At 33.1% G+C, this 18,965-nt stretch overlaps 1 protein-coding gene across 3 annotated transcripts; it reads right to left on the reverse strand.

The window, feature by feature from the left end:
* Positions 1-975: 975 nt before the first annotated feature.
* On the reverse strand, positions 976-15,363 carry LOC111407471 (probable serine/threonine-protein kinase SIS8). 3 transcript variants are annotated; one of them, XM_023036968.1, is made up of 13 exons: positions 15,256-15,363; positions 14,657-15,069; positions 10,202-10,636; positions 8,348-8,451; positions 6,146-7,092; positions 5,339-5,379; positions 2,511-2,579; positions 2,303-2,403; positions 1,972-2,050; positions 1,794-1,892; positions 1,620-1,688; positions 1,432-1,481; positions 976-1,328 (listed from the first exon to the last, which is right to left on the reverse strand). In XM_023036968.1, exons 2-13 carry the CDS (start codon positions 15,053-15,055, stop codon positions 1,148-1,150), a joined length of 2,574 nt encoding a protein of 857 aa, XP_022892736.1. In that variant the 5' UTR covers positions 15,056-15,069; positions 15,256-15,363; the 3' UTR covers positions 976-1,147. The 3 variants fall into 3 exon arrangements, with proteins under 3 accessions (XP_022892736.1, XP_022892737.1, XP_022892735.1); XM_023036969.1 differs by having other exon boundaries at positions 14,657-15,080; XM_023036967.1 differs by lacking the exon at positions 15,256-15,363 and having other exon boundaries at positions 14,657-15,248.
* Positions 15,364-18,965: the final 3,602 nt, after the last annotated feature.

The following is an 18,965-nucleotide window of genomic DNA, read 5'->3' on the forward strand; positions in this document are numbered from 1 at the left end:
CGATCGGAGGTCACAGTGTCGGTCGACGATTGTATAGGTTTTGGAATATTAGCGAGGTTGCGAGAGTGAGTACGAGAGTCGAGACAATGTTATGCACTTTAATGTAGGTGTTTAAGGTTATTTAGTGGATTGGATCTTATTGGGCTAAGAAATGAAACAATAAAAAGGGTAATTGGACCAAAATTAAAAAATTAGAAATGAAACAAATTATTGGACAAAAAATTTGGATTTAGAAATTATTAATTTGTTAATTTGTTTAGAAAAATTAAAATTAAAATAATTTAATTTACTCAATATAAAAAAAATTAGAAAGATTCGGTTCTTATTCGGTTCTTCGGTTCTTGGTCTAGAACCGAGAACCGAACCATACCCGTCGGTTCTCAATTCAGATACCCGTTCGGGTATTTAATTTGACAAGAACCGTCGAGTTCGGTTCGGGAGATTTACCCAACCCTAGCCGACACTGTGACCTTTGATCGAAGCTGTGACCTCCGCCGACCGAAACTTTGACCGTAGCGATCATTTGAACAAGGTAGCTTACTAATATCTAACATTCCAAAATCATTGAATGTATCATTAGTTGTATTTATATAATATTGTTATAAATGTTAAAAAATTTAATTATAGTACAGAACCGAACCGAACTGAACCCGAACGGTTCCATAATTATATTTGGACCCGACGGTTTCATTTACTAGATACCCGAAAATTTTGGTTCGATTCGATTCTCTTTAGAACCGAACAGAACCGACCCACGCCCACCCCTATTTTCAACCATATATTCAAATGGACCCATAAGTACTATCCACCATTTATTCTTTCTATTTATAAATTAAAATGTTTATAAATTCTTTTCCTACGGAGGCTAACATTTTGCAACAAATATATCATTCATCCTAAACAGTCAATGTCTAAATATCCATCTGAACCAGACATTTACAAGACCACGAGGCATTACAGTCTAGAATCAGGACATGTTTGGCAAAGATTATAATTGCCTATAAGCAGGTCAAACTCTATTTTCATCCATACATTATGTAAGACCCGCAACTTTTGCCCACTTATTATCCACACATGTCGTAAGACCAATATCTTGTAATCTAATAAAAGCTTTGCGAGACAACTCTTAGCCTTTAAGTTTAGGAACTCACCGGTTCCAACAGTCACTAATTATCTCCGCGACCATTGGATCAATAGTGGGCAGAATCTCAAGGTGCCTACCCTGAAATCCAACAGCTCCAACAACCTGCATGGAGTTCATTTCCATCCATGGTACACGAAGAGTTGCCAATTCCCACAATATTACTCCAAAACTATATACATCAGATCTGCAAACCAGAGACGCTAACCTCATCAGCAAGATTTGAAATGAAATATTCAAGAGAATTCACATTCTTCAAAGATATTACATAACACAGAGGATCGACTCACTTCTCATTGGATTGTTCATTCCTTAGAACCTCTGGTGCCATCCATTCCGCCTGCAAAATATAATCAGTAGATAATTCACTGTTGTCATTATTTATTTATTCATTTTTTTCTTTGGGGTGGGGGGTGGGTATAAAGACATGGAAAAATGGAAAAAATAAAATCTAAAATCCAAATCGAAAAGGCATTACTGTTCCAGCAGCTGACTTGGAAGACAGAAATGTGCTGTGCTGCAAACGTGACATCCCAAAATCACAGACCTAGAAATTTACAGTATTTCAAAACAGCACATAAGTCAGTAAGAGATATGGGAAACACGTTATCAAAATTTTGAGTATTTCAATACCAAATTCTATCAATTAAACCTTAACCACCCAGTTTTTGTCAACTAGGAGATTGGGAGTCTTCAAATCACGATGCACTATGATAGGGTGACTAGTGTGCAAGTAATTCATTCCTCTGGCCTGCAAAAAATTGGCATATCAACAGATGTGAAGACAGTGATAACAGAAGCAAAGGGAAAAAAAATTGTCCAATCAATACCACGTCGAGTGCCATTTTTATTCGCCTCTTTTCTTCAATTTGGATATTTAGTCGGTGCAGCAGTTTAAATAAACTACCCCTGCATATAGAGAAGAAGCAGATAAGAAACAGCTAGAGAAGAAGGGGAATGAACAGAACCATTACATCATTTAATGACAAATTCTCTGTTTAAAAGTTAATAAGAAGAACTGAAGGGCTTGAAGACTTCTTAGGCACTCAAAATAAGAGGGATCTAAAGTGGTGGTGATATTATGAAATTTAGAATACATGAATACTGGCATATCTGTGAAATCCAAACTAAGAGTAATTTTTAATTTATTGAGATATAAACCTTGGGAGAAACTCTGTCAATATGGACAGATTTGGAGGCCGAGTTACAGCTCCCATGAAAAGAACAACATTTGGATGCCTCAATCTCAGCATGATCTCAACCTGCATAAAGCAGCATGGAGCAAAGAGTTAAATCATCACAGAAATACTAACTCGTTCCTAAAATTTTGTGGATAATATAATGCATGTCGATCAAAATTGGCACGTACCTCGCATCTAAATTGTGCGAGTGCAACACCAGAGATATCTTGATTCATGAATTTCTTTACAGCAACTTCCTGATATATAATAATATCATATTTAATGATAATATACAAGAAAAGAGATGTAAGGTTCTACTGCAACTAAACTGCCAAGTCTCCTGCCCTCCCATCTCTCAAAAACCATTTTCATTTTGAAATAGTAAAAAATTCCAGTTACTTGAAACCAATATTATCAAAGGAGCTCAATATGAATTAATTAAATAGGAACTCGCATAGATACTCATATAGACTGTTTACAGAACTGCATTAGTTTTTAAATTTACTGGCCCATAATCTTCAAATTAATTTGCGACATGCATCAAGAGTATCAATCAAGGAAGCTCGTTGAATATCAATTTATAACATTTGAAAGGTATAAGAAGGCCTATATTAAAATTTGGAAATGCAACTAGACCTATATCACCTACAAATCACTAACAAATGTGTAGGACAATCCTATTGTAAATAGAATAAAAATTAGATATTTATAATAAGAAGTCTAGTTGTGATATGTTCTATCTTTTTGTTCTTATTTCTTGATTAGAATAAGATTTCTTTTCTTTGTTGATTAGAATAAGATTTCTAATTTCTTTTAGATTAGAATTTTATTTTATTTTCCTTACATTAGTAAGATTAGGGAATAATTTTGCTTATATATATAAAAACTTTGTACAATTTTTCAATAATCAAATTCAATAAAATAAAATTATCCAGTACATAATTTCTAGCCTTTTAACTTTATTCTTGTTTCAAAAATTTCAATACCACTTCCACAAATTGGTATCAGAGTAAAATTTGTACTTGGCTGATAGCCATTTATGGTGGTAGTGGTATGCATCCTCATGACGATGATCGGAGGATTGCAAAACCAACATTGGTCCAGAATTTAGAACGAATGACGGATATCTTTGAAGGTGCAGCTGACAAGAATTTATAGACTTTAACTGCTATGAATAGTGGTTACTTCAACAGGCCTAGAACACAATAGCAGGTGGCCAGAGAGTTTCCTCGAGTCCCAACTAAGTTTGAACAAGTTATTGAGAATTTTGCGAAGGACTATCAAGAAGATATGTTTAAAGTGCAATAAAATTTTTAGAACACGATGTATCAATAACAAAGTATGTAGTGTGATAATAAATCATAAGAGTAGTGAGAACTTGGTACCCAAAGCATTGGTGAAAGCTTTAAATTTGAAGATGAAAAAATATTCATCTTGTTATCAAGCTTCACAAGTTAACACGGCATAAGAAATTCAAAACATTGAGGTATTTAAAATTTCACTTTCTATGGAAAAATACAACAAAGATGAAATTATATTTAACGTTGTAGAGATGAACAATTGTCATGTACCTTAGGGGACAATCATGGTATTGTAATATAGATGCCACTTACATAGGCCAAGATAACAGGTATGTGTTTTGGTGGTATGCAAAGAAGATTGTTTTGGTGTCATGTGATGAGCAATTTGTGAATACTAGTGCATGACAAAGAGAAAAAGATTTATAAGGCAGATGATGAGGTTAAAAAAATAATTCAAGATAATCAGAATGTTACTGTCCATGATACTACAATAGATAGGAAAAAAGCTTGTGCAATTTGAAATTTTGAGACCTGCTGATCCCTTATATATGAAAATTACAATTGAAGATCCCAAGATCGAGCTGCACTCCGATGTTGAACAAGTTGAAGTTCATAAGTGTCAAACAAGAGAGGGAATTAAACTTTCTAATCACAAAGGAATCAAAGGTGAGACTTATCAAATTGATAATAAAAATTTTGTTTTGACCTTTTCTACTATTTCAATGCAAATGAATTGCATAAGAATAGAAAAAATGGACAGTTAAGGTTTGAGTCCCCGTACTAGTTCATTCATTTGTATAGAAGAAAGGATCATTAGTCATTATGGCAGAAGATGAGAAGTGTGAAGAATTAAAAATAACACCTGTGGCCTCTGAGGACTCAAGGATGATAAATCAAACAATGCTATAGGAACAAACTTGACTTCAAACAATGCAACTGAAGAATAAAATGACATTTATTGAGCACATCAAGAAATGGACATTTCTTCAATATCAGTATTGACAGACTTTTTGAGTATTTTCTTCCCGATTGATTGACTTTCTTTTCTTCAATCAAACTCGAGGACGAGTTTGTTTTCAAGTGGGAGAGAATAATGTAGGATAATCCTATTGTAAATAGGACAACAACTAGATATTCATAATAAGATTTCTAGTTGTAATATGTTTATCTTTTTATTCTTATTTCTTGTTTAGAATATGATTTTTTTCTTTATTGATTAGAATAGAATTTCTAATTTCTTTTGATTACAATTTTATTTTAGTTTCCTTGTATTAGTTTCCTCATATTAGTAAAATTAGGGAATAATTTTGCTTATATATATATAAAGGCTTTGTACATTTTTTCAATAATCAAATTCAATACAGTAAAATTATTCCCTACATAGTTTCTAGCTTTTTAACTTTATTCTTGTTTCAAGCTATTCTAATTTCTTTTGATTACAATTTTATTTTAGTTTCCTTGTATTAGTTTCCTCATATTAGTAAAATTAGGGAATAATTTTGCTTATATATATAAAGGCTTCGTACATTTTTTCAATAATCAAATTCAATACAGTAAAATTATTCCCTATATAGTTTCTAGCTTTTTAACTTTATTCTTGTTTCAAGAATCCCATGCTTCTGCACCAAAATGCATCTTTTCATAGAAAAACTGGAAAAGTTACACTTCAATAAAATTATAAACAGATTAGACAAATGCACAAAAACATAACTTACTGTGCCATTCCATTCTGCCCGATAAACTTCACCATATGAACCTGCAAGATATGAAAGGAAACAGATATGTTAAAACAGGAAGACTATTTCAAACTCGAGAAAATCTCATACTCCCAAAAGCAACCCGTTCAATAAGGTGCAAGGTAAAAAAGGCAGCATGTAAGAGGTTAACACAGACAGCTCAGCTAAGATAATGATGAACTAAAATGAAAAATGGGCAAAGTAAGGTGTTCTCTTCTACTCTATTTGTTGAGACAATGGGAATCGAGGGGATTGAATGAATGCAACTAAAAGGAGGACTTTCTGTTGAAATTTAAAAATCACAATGACATTCGTCTTTTTGACTAGGAAACAAAATAATTATTAAACATTTACCAACTTCGTGGAAAGAACCATAATTCATGACGAACTATGAAGTAGGATCAAATGACTAGGATAAATTCAAGGATCCAAGCACATGTGTGAAACTGTGGAAACATTACAATTTATTATCACTTAATTATTTCAGAAGAAATCAGGAAAATACAGGTAGCTGTATTATCCACCTCCCCTCCCCGCAGCCCACCTCAAACCTGACAAAAGAGCAGCAATGGAGAAACGGTGCATAGATTCCCTTTAGCCTATGTTTAGCTCATATTTATAAACACCCAGCCACTTTTTATCTACACATTTCGAGAGACCTACAAGTAATATCCACCTATCCATCACTCATTTATATCTATTTATAAACACTTTCCAAACATGTTCTTAATCTCAACAATAGATATAGAACTTCAACACAAGAAAATAAAACCAATGAACTCTTACCTATGCCAATGCGTTCACCAATCTGAAGATCTTCCCACAAAATTTCAGCAACACCACTCAGGACAGGGTCATTTTTCATTTTCTGATTCTTGCTAGTACTAGACTGGTTACTGTAGGCTACTGCAGTCACTTCCACAGAAGACTTGTCTATCTTGCCAGACAAATTGGCACAGCCAGCACCCACGGCAATATCATCATCATGGATTACTTCATCAGTTCTACCTTTGAAAAGCGTAAATCCTTCTGCTGGAGTATTAGAAGATACATTATATCCAGGATTAGAGACAGCCGGATCCGGTTTAAGCTGCTGTGCTGCCAACCCTTCAGCGGTATGGATTTTGCTGCTGTCACATAAAACCTTGCTAAATATCTGCTGCGGAGCGTTCTCTTTTTTGGACAAGAACATCTCTGGATGACGCCAAGTATCAATCACCCTTTCACCTCTCACTGATTCATTTTTAGTAAACAATTTGTCCTCTCCATTATCGTGGGAATTCATGCTCAAAAGCACATCTGGGTTTGATGTCCCATAATTCTCTGACAAAACAGCATGAAGTTTTCCAGCAAATTCTGGATCTCTCGCGGCATCGATTACACATTTGGAAACATCTTCAACTTGCAACTTCTGTCTTGCTGATGCTTTCGGTCCAGCACCTGCTGACTCTTCACAAACTCCGCATAATGATAGTGCGATAGCTCTGCCATTTCTCTTTGACTTGGGGAAAATGGAAGATGATTCTGAACTTGAACTTTTTATTTTGAAAGTTTCATCATTATTAGGCATAAGTGAACGCCCAGCTCCTTCGTCAAATGTTATACATGAACTTTTGGTGGTCCCTACAACATGTGTAATACTCCTTGCATCTAAACTAAAATTCTGATGACTACTGGGCACCTCAGCAGGGATTAGAGTGCCTGGAGCACCCATAAGATCAACAATGTATTCACTGCATCAATTCAAAAATCGGTTTAAATCATCAAGTGTTTTTCTTTCCCGAATTTCTAACACCTAACTGATTTCATTGGCAACATTTTAAGACAAATACGGGATACTTTTTCATCATCAATCAGGGACGGATCCAGGATTGGATCCAAGATCGGGCTACAAAATTTCAAACCAAGCTACTACGCGGAAAAAAAAAGTTTTACACAAAAAAACTGGTTTTTTACCAAAAAAAATAAAAAATACCTTAAAAAAAAATATTGGGCCTGAGTTGGGGGGGGGGGGGGGCTGGGCTGGGCTATCTGTCTCTGTCATCAATGATACTCGACTTAACAATAATAGATTATCAGCAGAAACTAATAAGATGAATATAGTTGCAAATATAATTGGGTCAACTTGTTGGATTGGGCTAGCTATGGGAATTTCATTGTGAAGTCATGCTCTGGTCCTCAGTTCCCTTAATAGCTATGAGAAAGTCAAGGCACCAAAAAAGGTTACCTTTTCCTTAGGCAGCACCTTGGAATCAGGATATCATTCTCTCTCCCAAACATTTGACGACAAAAAGTTGTTTTATTAGCAGGATCATTAGGTATAAGGCTGTGGTAAAAACACTACAATTTGCTTTTGCACAGGAAATGTTACGAGGTAATTTTGAATCAGTGTTATGACCATGTTTGTGAAGTGAGTTATGCCTACTACTGTTGAAGATTTATTAAACTGCTTACACAGAAGGGAAGGAATTAAAAGGGCAAATGGTGCATTGTTCCTCTTATTTGATGCAGGTATTTTCAAGAGAGAAAAAGGAGGGTCTTTGAGGGGCACCTGCTTTTGAGCTAACATTTTACTTTTTAGATTTTTGTTTTTGGTGGAGGTGGGGAAGAATCAATCCCAGATCATAATTCAATGTTCTAATTTCAGAGTTTGAAATAGTAACATCTAACATGTTTGCAACAGTAAACAAAGCATACAGTGTAACAAAACTAAATCCCTTTGAGGTGATGAGCAATCAAGTTTCCAGTAGAAGATTAATAATACTGGCGTTTGACTGATATTTTTAAACATTAGCATCATATGTGCCATCCAACACAACTCCTACCCCCTCCAAACACCCTCCAAAGAACATTGTAAAGCAAGATAAGAAATTATTTACCTAATAAAGTGATTGCAGTGAACTAAAAATGCAAAAAACTATGTCTACAAAGAGATCGATGACATGCATATTCACAAAAATAATATACAACCAAGTGTACAAATGCTACCTTCCATTGTCCAATCTGATCAAGTTCACAGCTCCTTCATCAGTGCCAGTATAATAACTACCTTTGACGAGCTTACATGGAAGGTTGATCCTATCAGCAAGTACCTATCAAGTATCACCCAACATCAAGATCATTAGATAATTGGAAGTTGATTTCTGGATAAGATCAGAACTCTCACTTGTACGGGTCATCCAGAAAAGAAAGTCTAAATGACAAGTTTAAACGTAAGGTGTACGACCCTATTCTTTGGTACGATTCCCACTGGGTCCCCTAATTTTCTTGTTAAATGGGTCCCAAAAAATGTAGTCTTGCAGCATCTGACTTTTTATTCATAAACAAATTACAAAGAAAAATAAGATTTAAAGAAAGCAAGGAAACTTCCACTCTTTAACACACATATCCTCTCTCTCTCTCTAAACCCAAAATTCTCCTTCTGGCACTTCCACTCTTTTGAACTTCTCAGTAGTTTCAAGTTTTCACTTCAAGTCTTGAAAAGTAATTTCTGGACATCTGAGTTAAGATTTAAAGATATTCCTTTTATTCCCTTCTTGGAGAGGATCGGTAGATCTTTTAGAGATTTCTAACCCAGTCCAGTGTCCACATTCAACCCTCTTAATCAGTACATCTGAACTAGGACACTCATCTTTGTGTTTCTTTATTTATTTAACCTAATGGAGAATGGTATTTTTATCAGTGGATGGTGAAATTATCTTTGAACTGCAAAGAGCAAGATTTTGGGTGTGCTTGAACCCCATTATTTGGCATTATAATGAGATGGATAGTGTTTTTTTTTTAAAATGAGTGGTTGAAATTTTTTTCATTTGCGTGTAATATTATTTTATTGAAGATTGTGTGGTTAAAAGTAGGAGAGAGAAAATTTTAATTGAATGTAATGAGAAATAATGGGGCTCAAATGGGGGGCTAAGTCTGCATTTTCCACAATTGATACTTCTAGGATTTTATTACCAGATTCAACCTACTTTCTCCTAACTTTCGGATGTCAGATCAAGCACAAGTCAGAAGTCCATTCTCTGCCTCATAGATTCAGAAACTAGCTCTAAATTTCTACAACGTTGGCTGCTCTAACTCCTCAACTAGCCTCATGCAGCTTCCCACTTGAAATCCAGATCAGAGTATTCCTGAACCAGGAGCCTCTTTATCTCAACCTGGGGATGAATGGAGGAGGACTGGATGACAGGGGATGGGTGGTGGGGGTGTGAGAGTTGTTTTCCTCGTTTTTTAAAAAAAAAAAAAAAACATGAAGCATAATTGTCTACTCAAGATATTTAATATATGTTTTGGATGGAAAAAGTCAGAAGTGTCCCTCACCACAAAAATACAATATCGAGGACTTGTTGGCCAAGAAACTACAATAGGAACCAAGTGCAATTGACCCAAAGGACAGGGACTGGCTACAATTCTCCTATTTGTTGCATAATAAATAAGGTACTAGTTTAATCATATAAAACATATTGCTAAGAAGGCACTAACTAACCCATTAAAGATACTAAATTTTAGTTCTCTAGATTGAATATTTTAACCACAAAATGCAAGTCAAAGTCAAGCTAGAATAATCAGATGATTAAGCCCCTGTTTGAACCCCATTTCTGAAACACATTTTTCTCTAAACGAATTTTTCAACCTCATATTCTTCCAATAAAATAATTTTACACGTAAACCCAAAACTTCTTCGACTTTTTAACCACACATTCTCCAAATAAAATCACCATTACAAAATCTATTTCCTGAAAAATAGGGCTAAAACATAGCCTAACTGTCATTAAACTCATGTGAATACCTTATCCACATTAGTTCAAACAGATGAGTGTAAGGAAAGAGGGAAGCATTCAGAACCTTAAAGAGCAAAGCTCTCTGGCGTGAATCTCCAACATCAAGACACCCAAGGGGAAGGATGATAGCATTCAGAAAGATTTGCAAGTCATAACTCCTTGCTTTCCACCTTTTAAACATTTCTTCAGCATCATTAACAGGACCTCCCATTCTGTTAACAATAAGGTCAGCAATTTTTTGAACTAAAAAACTTGTACCCCTTTCCAAAGCAAGGCACTCCACGGACATGCAGTAAACTTTTTCCTCAAATTCCCGCAGTTCTGTGTCAAGTGTGCGGTTCACTAAAACAACCTCAGAACCAACGTGATCCAAAACTGAAATTAATTGAAGATCTACCAGCGATGGCATTTTTGCTTGGGACAACAAATTCGAATCAAATCCACAAATATCATAGAACCCGTCAATTACTTTCTCATCATAATTTATGGCATTGTAGCTCTGCATGCACAAAGGAAAAACAAAAGAACCTTCTTTAAGTCATTGAGCTAACAACATAACGAGTAAATCACAAATAACAAATGACAAACACTTAGGGTGTGTTTGAACTCCTTTAATTATAAAAATGTATTATAAAATAGTAGATTGATGGAGAATGTGTGGTTAAAAAGAAGGAAAAAATTTTGGTTTGCGTGTAATATTATTTTAATAAAAAATGTGTGGTTGAAAATGTGTACTGTAGAAAAAATAATGTGGTGAAATGTAAAATAATGGATGACAAACAAGGGCTTAATATGCAGCCCTTTCCTTTTTTTTTCCCCTTTATTTTATAGTGAGAGATGGTCAAGAGAAGAGGGTGCAATAAAGCAATTAATACAAACTAAAGTAAAAATGAGATTATCTATTATAAGCTTCCATTATATAGATAAAACATGAAACACAGTTAAGTTACCAGTCTACATATTGATTAGACAAGATAATCAATATAAATGCAATAAATAAAAAGAAGAAACTATGTTGTCAAGACGAAAAAAATACTTCTTGTGCTATTCCACTTGCGACCAGAGTTCAGTTGGATGTTTGGAACAAACAAATCTTACTTGATGTTTGGACACTCGACATGTTGGTCGGTGAAGTCTTTTTCTACACATGCAGACATAACTCATACATCTAAAATCAGCATCTACACCCAAGATTATTTACCTTCCGTGCCAATCGCAAACTACGTCCTTAAAGGGAACTTCGTTAATGATAGAAATTTGATAAATGAGGTAAAATAAATGAAATAGAAGCAGTTGTCTAATCACTAGTCAGATAATTGCAGTGAGTTTAGCTCCCATTTTTACAGAGAAACCGGACATCAGAAGAAAAGCTTCAGATCAAATTATGCTAAATTTCCATTGAACTCTTTAATAAGCTATTGCAGGGACACTCTCTAAATATACTTTGTGAGAATCATCTGTTTCTATTAGATTTTGCTGTTCAGGAGATTGAGTTCATATTAACCACTTATTAAAGAAAAAGGATCTTTGTGGAATATTTTAGGGAAATTTGTGGCTGCCACATGTGCAACCTCTACACCCTTTGGATGTCCTATCCCCAACCATGTTTCCTGGAATTTCAATTGTCGATTTTTATTAATAAATTAGTGGCCGTCATCCTTCTGTCTAAGAGCTCTGTTAAACTATTCTAAAATGGCAACGATGCCCTATAACTCATATAAGATAAGAAAGGCAATATAAATGCAAATTAAAGGGGGAAAAAACTGAAAAAAGGAAAAAAGAAAGAAAACTTTGTCTTCCTTAGCTTCCATCCACCCCCACCACAAGTCAATGTTAACACCAATATTGCAAAGCTCCATACAACTATAACCAAAGAGGTTAGCGGCCATTGTCAGAAAAACAGAGCATGAATCAGATCCCAGCACAGTAGTGACAAATGGGGCTACATTGAATTTTACGAACTCAAAAATCTTAATCTAATTTCTGCTTGGTTTTTGCATTGGAATTTAGAGAAACACATTTTATATTTTGTTGAAGAGAAGTAACTCCTATATACAGATCTTCAACTAAGACAATCCTCCATTTTCACATTAAGTGACAAACAGAAGCCCAGAAAACTAAGGGTGTGTTTGATAGGAAAGAAATTCCATAGAAAATGGAATTGGAATTCCAACTTTCCATTTTTTGGGTGTTTGATTGGCAAAATTTCATTGGAATTCATTTTCCACATTTTCATGCCACATGGATATTTTCCATGTTTTGGAGGAAAATGAATTCTCATTTTCCAGTTTACCGCAGCATTTTTTTCGTTTATTATTTTTTTTTGTTGGCAATGGAAACAAATTCTAAAAATTATTGTAAAAAAATATTTCCCTTTAATTAGCAATTTCCATGTAAAATAAAGTCAAACAAACATCAAAAGATAAATGATTTTCTTGAATCTTTTTTTTTTTTTTTTTTTTTTTTTTTTTTTTTTTTTTAATATCCCTTTAATTTAAAATTTTCATGTAAAACAAAACCAAACGAAAAGATAGATGAATTATTTTTATTTTTTTGGGCAATGGAAACGAATTTTATCCCCAATACCAGTAAATTTCATCAATTTAATTTCAACATTTTCAACGTGAAAAATTATACCAAATATAATAATTTACAATTTTCAGGAAAACAATTTTTAGGCAATTCAATTCCATGAAATTCATTTTCTTTCCACCCAAATTCCATCTTTACAATCAAACGGACCCTACCTTCTTTTTTCGATTTCTTCATTTATTTGTTCTTTGTTTCATTTTAGATTTGGTGTATGATTATTTCATTTTTGGTTCAATGATTTTAAAGTTATTTGGACTATGCTTTAGTTTAATGAAATCATGCTGAGGTTATGGAATTTAGGACAAGTAAATTGGGGTTTGGGCAATGGTGGTGGGATTAGGGGAAAAGCTGATGGGGTTGGGGGTGCCTGAGGGCAGGGTTGGGCAGGGGATGGTCTGTGGAATTTTGAGGAAGAAGAAGGCTGAATTTTGTTTATTTTGATATTTATACTTATTTGTATATGTTCGTGGCATATTTTTCAATTTACAACAGTTTAACGGTGTTTTTGGATGGAAACCATCCGCGAGGACGACAATCGCTAGTTTATGAAAGGTTGGAGATAGGAACACCAGGAAACAATGGTTGGGGTTAGAAGGGCAAAAGGGGGTAAAGGTCGAGAAAGGTAACCACAAATTACCCAATATTTTACTTATATCTAGAGAGAAAACTTGTATAAAATTAATTTTCTGAAGGTATAGCTGATTTTGGAATCAAGTCCCATGCATATTCCTTTTTAAGACATTCCATGTAATTGAGGTTATTGATGTGACTTTATTTAAGAAATTTTTGGTTGAATTATTGTTAATGTTGAGTGGTCTTATTCCCATTTTAAGTTCAAAAAGATGTAAATATTTATAACTACTACATTTTTAAAAAAATTTTCTCCAGGAAAAATATTTATCTAGATGCTAGTAAACAAGTCTAATGTATAACATGTTCACAATACAAATGCAGATTTATCAGGCCCATTCGCTATGTTTATCAACATTGTATGCACGCTTATTTTAGTTAAAAAAAACTATATGCACCTGAAAGAATTTTATAAGGACTTCTAGGATGAAGAAAGCAGTCATTTACTGCTCGACTGTAACAAATAGATCGGTTAAGAAGAAATTTAACGCGTCACAATCAGTGTGTAAAAGCATTTTATACTCGGGGGGTCTATCTCACTCCACCAGTCCACCTATATGTTAAATTCGGCATAGAAGTATCCAGTGATCAAATGCTGCAAAGTGCAAACATAATGCTGATTGCGTAAATTTTATTTTTATTATTATTATTATTATTATTATTATTATTATTATTTTGTGTGTGTGTGTATTTATTTATTTTTTAATTTTTAATTTTTTAAACAGAAAGGGTACAGAATGGTAGTCAAATGTAGATCTACTTGTTCATATCAAGCATGCATAAAAAAATTGTAGAAAAAAGAAGATTTCAGGTAAAACATTATCCATACATCCTAAACCCTTACATTATCCAGAAATCAGAACAAGGCACTAAATACGAATTCAGCAATTTTCTTGCACGAAGGAAAGGGGGTAATAGTAATGGTCGCATTAAATGAAATGCATGTCACTGAGATGCAATTAACCAACAAATGCAACAAAATCAAATAAATAGTCAAATTTAACATGCATTTATAATGGCAAAGAAAATAAGACTCAAGTAAAATGTCATCTGAACAGTAAGATTTCTATCCTAATAGTTTTCCCCAACTTACCCTAATAATTCAGACCCAGTCATCCGATATAAATTCAGAACCCTACCATGCACAGACAAATAGGGATAATTGTACTGGTCAAATTAAATGAAATGCGTGTCATTGAAAAATTGACCGACTCGCAATAACATCTAATCAATAATTAGAACCAAAATTTCCACCAAACAAACAAATAATTAAGAACAGTACAATAACAATAATTACCCAGTAACGAAGCGAGAGAAATTCAGCAAGGGATTGAGTCGGTGAACACCCAAGACTAATTTGCTTGGCGACGTTGATCTGTGCGGTTTCCGGGTCATGATTTTGACCTGGATCCGACACACTAATAGCAAGTGCCAATTGAACTTGAAACTCCTCCTCGAAGAAATTAAAATTACTATCAGAATTAGAATTAGAATTAGAATTAGAAACAGAATTCTCATTTTCCAGTGAATCCGGAGCAGGTTGAGCCAAAATGGGGTGCGGGTCAGATGAAGGTGAAGATGGCAACGAAGAATGAGACGGCGTCGTTTGAGGGGACGGATCGAGTACGGGCGGTCTATCTTGGTGTTGATGATCCCCGATATGCAGTTTCCGCAGTAAATGTTTCACTTTCGACATATTCAACTCCACATCTATCGATCAACCAATCGATCCAAAACCCAATAACCCAATTATAATCCAAACAAAAATAATTGACTTTTAAAAAATAATAATAATAACTACGAATTTTCTGATTTCTGGTTGGCGTGCTAACGTGCGAGCCGGTGGGTGTAGAGAGAGAAATGAATTCGGGAGACCGGGGGGCGAGGGGGTTTAACCTGCGCAATAGAGATATTGAAGTGGAGAGAAGGGTTGGGGTAGACTATCGCTTCTTCGTCAAGCTACTTCCACTGTGAATAAATTAACATCATCATGCTTCCCTCCAATTGCAAGTTAATGGATAGATTTAATAATATAAATATACATATATATATGAGTAAAAATAGATTTTCATCAAATTTTGTTAGCTAAGCCCCATTTGTATCTCATTATTTGCTCATTAAAATGAAAAATATGATCGTTATCCATCATATCAAGTCACTATATTTGACTTTTTCTCACTTGTGTGGGGCTCGTAATTACTATATTTTTTATTCTCATTTTTACATTAATGTATAGCAAACAAAGTACAAAAGTTTCCTCTAATTACAATTAATGAGCCAAACTATTGCCCTTTTTAGGATGGTTTGACGTGACTTTTGTTTTTACTTTCCGCAGAAAAATTTGAGGAAGAAACATCTTATTCTTGTTTGGAAAACTAAATTCTAAAAGAGTTTTTCTAATTTCAAAGTGCATTTAAAGGAAATTACAATGAATTAATTTCTTCTAAAAGTTCTTTTAACTAGCATAAAACACATTCATAAAATTAATCAAAAATAACTTTTGGATCTTCAAAACCATTTTTAACTTTTTAAAAAAGTCATGCAAAATGAACACTCAATTAATTGATTTTAATATCACAATTATATGAAAGAAAAAATTTAACGAAAACGAAAAAAAAATGCAGTAATGTGAAAGAAAAAATCAAATCTTATAGTTTAATGGAAATTTATATAAACGTGAAAAATACAACGATGATGCAAGAATTATACATGGTAACTTATTAATGAAAAATGATAAAAACTAAAGAACTAAATATATCTAATTAAAAATTCCTTAGCAATGATGAGATACATCATTGTTCGAGGCAAGTGATATCTAAATTTGTATGCTTATCGGTGCACTAACAAAAATAGCAGTCACCCGAGGTCTCGACGGGACAATATAACGATAATAATATAAAACCAAAAAGAACAAATGAGGTCTATTAAACACCAAAATTTTGTTGATGGATAAATCGGTATTAACATGGGAAAGATACTTTATTTCAACTGTAATTTTGTGAGTAAATTTTCGATATCTTAACAAATAAGGGTTAAATTCACCCATGACTACCATACTTTATACTTAGCATCACCATAATCAACCAAATTAGTTTTGATTTACAATGCCTATTGTATTTTATATTTAATACCATCATGGCCACCCAAGCCACCGATTATTGTCACAAAATAATAATAATAATAATAATAATAATAATAATAATAATAATAATAATAATAATAATAATAATAATAATATCACACACAATTATTACTAAAAAAAAATATCAGAAACAAGAATTAAAAAAACACACAACATGCTAATCATTATAAAATTTTAAGAAAATAAAAAAAAAATTATATGAAAGCATAAACAAATTATTTCTTGATTGGGGTTTGATTTATATTATATAATATTTTAATTTGGATTAGTGGATTTTTTTTTCATACATTATTATTATTATTTTGCCTGAATTTGGGTTTGATTTATATTATATAGTTTTTTCTCATTTGGGTTAGTAGGTTTGTGTGTGTGTGTGTGTGTTTTTTTTTTTTTTTTTTTTTAATTCACGTCCATTTTTTGTTGTGGTAATAATTATGCGTGAATTTTTAAAGTATGTGTATTTTTATTTTTTTTGTTTTGGTAATAATCTAGTGGTTCGACTGAAATGCTATTCTAAGTTGGATGGCCATAGTGAATCTAAAGCAATTTAGGTGGCCATGGTGAAACTAAGTATAAAATACAATAGCCACGGTGAATTAAAATTAAATTGGATTGCCACGGGAATATTAAATAAAAAGTATAGTGGCTATTGGCGGATTTAACCCCAACAAATAATGATGATCGTTACAGTTTAATTCATCAATGTTTGAAAGCGGTGTCTATTTATTTTATCATAGAGTAATCATATTTAATATCATTGGTGTTAAAATACTATTCATATTTAGTAGCTCATGATATATTTGATTAATTAGCCCTTGTTTGACCCCCATTTTTGGGGAAAATAAATTTTTAGTATATTGATAGGAAATGTGTTGTTAAAAAATAAGAAAAAGTTTTAAATTTACGTGTAATATTATTTTATTTAATATTTTGTGGTTGAAATAATGTTAAAACATTGTTTAAAAATATATTTTTTTGAAAAAAATGGGACTCAAAAAGGGGCTTAATTTCATAACTTGCATTCAGCCCATATTTGACAACATTATTGAGGTAAAATTAAGTTTTGAATAATGATTTTTAAGATAATAGAGAAATATTTTGAGTTTACGTGTAAAATATTTTATTGTGTGAATGTGTGGTTGAAAATGGGTATATAGATAAAAGAGTTTGCAAATAATGATTGTCAATCAGTACTTAATTAAACTTTATCATCCAATGATATCTACATGTCACAAAAAGTGGTGTTCTAAGTGGTCAAACTTGATAGGTCTAATTAAATAGATTATTTGGCTTTGCATTAAAATGAATTTATCATTAATGTTTTCAAGTTGCCACTTAAACTAATTCTAAACAATAGTGAAGCTAATAGCATTACTCTCTTTCTTTATAATATTAACCTGTGTTTGAAAGTGTTATTTGAAATTTATTTTTTCATATTCATTTTTAATTATACATTCTTAAAAAAAATATTTTTCACGTTTTCTCTACTTTTTTAACCATACATTTTAAAAAGTGAACAGAATATCCTTATAAACTTTTTCATATGTGATATACCACTTACCTATTGAAAATCGCAGAAAGCCCCTCATGTTTCAAACAATTTGTGCGAAAACACCCCATGCAGGCTATCATCCATCTGGTTTGCCGTTAAATCCCAGGAAAAAGGGAAAATTTGATAAATAAGGACGGGCAACTATGTCAATTCACATTGAGCATTTATGAAGTTCCAACTACGTCAATTTGTACAATTAGTTCCTTCTTCACCCACAATAGTGAAGGTTTCCTTGAGCAATTCTGAAGTTCCAACAATTGTCATTCTTTAGCTAAGGTACGACAGTAAGTTGTAGAAAGTAGGTTTTTATTTTTTTTAAAAATGCGTGCGTGAAATATGTGAAATTGTAGATTGGGATATTGAAATTAGTTGTTTTTCAGTACATTTATAGTTTGACAGTGATTATCGAAAATGGAGGATCCAAGACTCAGAGGTTTGAAGAAGTTCCTGTGTATGGTAAGTTGCTCTATTTTTAAGGTTTAAGACATAAAGTATCTTGGTTTAGATTTTTTACGTGTTTTGTTGATAGATGTGCATGTAGTTTGCTGTGAGTTGTGAACTGATTCCTATACTAACCTTTGTTGACATTATCATCATGTCGAATACATAGACTACTTCACAATAGCTATATACATCGGTGGCGTCTTCTTCAATAAGGCAAATAATGTCAAGTACGAACATGGTACTGTGATTTTTGTAGACTTGTGAGGGTTGATTACTTCAATAGGGAATGGTTCGAGGCTCTTGAATATGTTTGTGGTGACTGTGGGCCTTTAGAATTTTACTTCAGGATGCAAAAAGGTAAATTGGGTATGGTTTGAGGAGGTTGTATAGTGAATCTAATGTGAGGGAGATGAAGAACCTTAAAAGACATAGTTTACTTGAAATTTATGTAGTTGTGCTTAGCCAAAC

The sequence above is a fragment of the Olea europaea genome, chromosome 13, assembly GCF_002742605.1.
Source record: "Olea europaea var. sylvestris chromosome 13, O_europaea_v1, whole genome shotgun sequence".
Lineage (NCBI taxonomy): Eukaryota > Viridiplantae > Streptophyta > Magnoliopsida > Lamiales > Oleaceae > Olea > Olea europaea.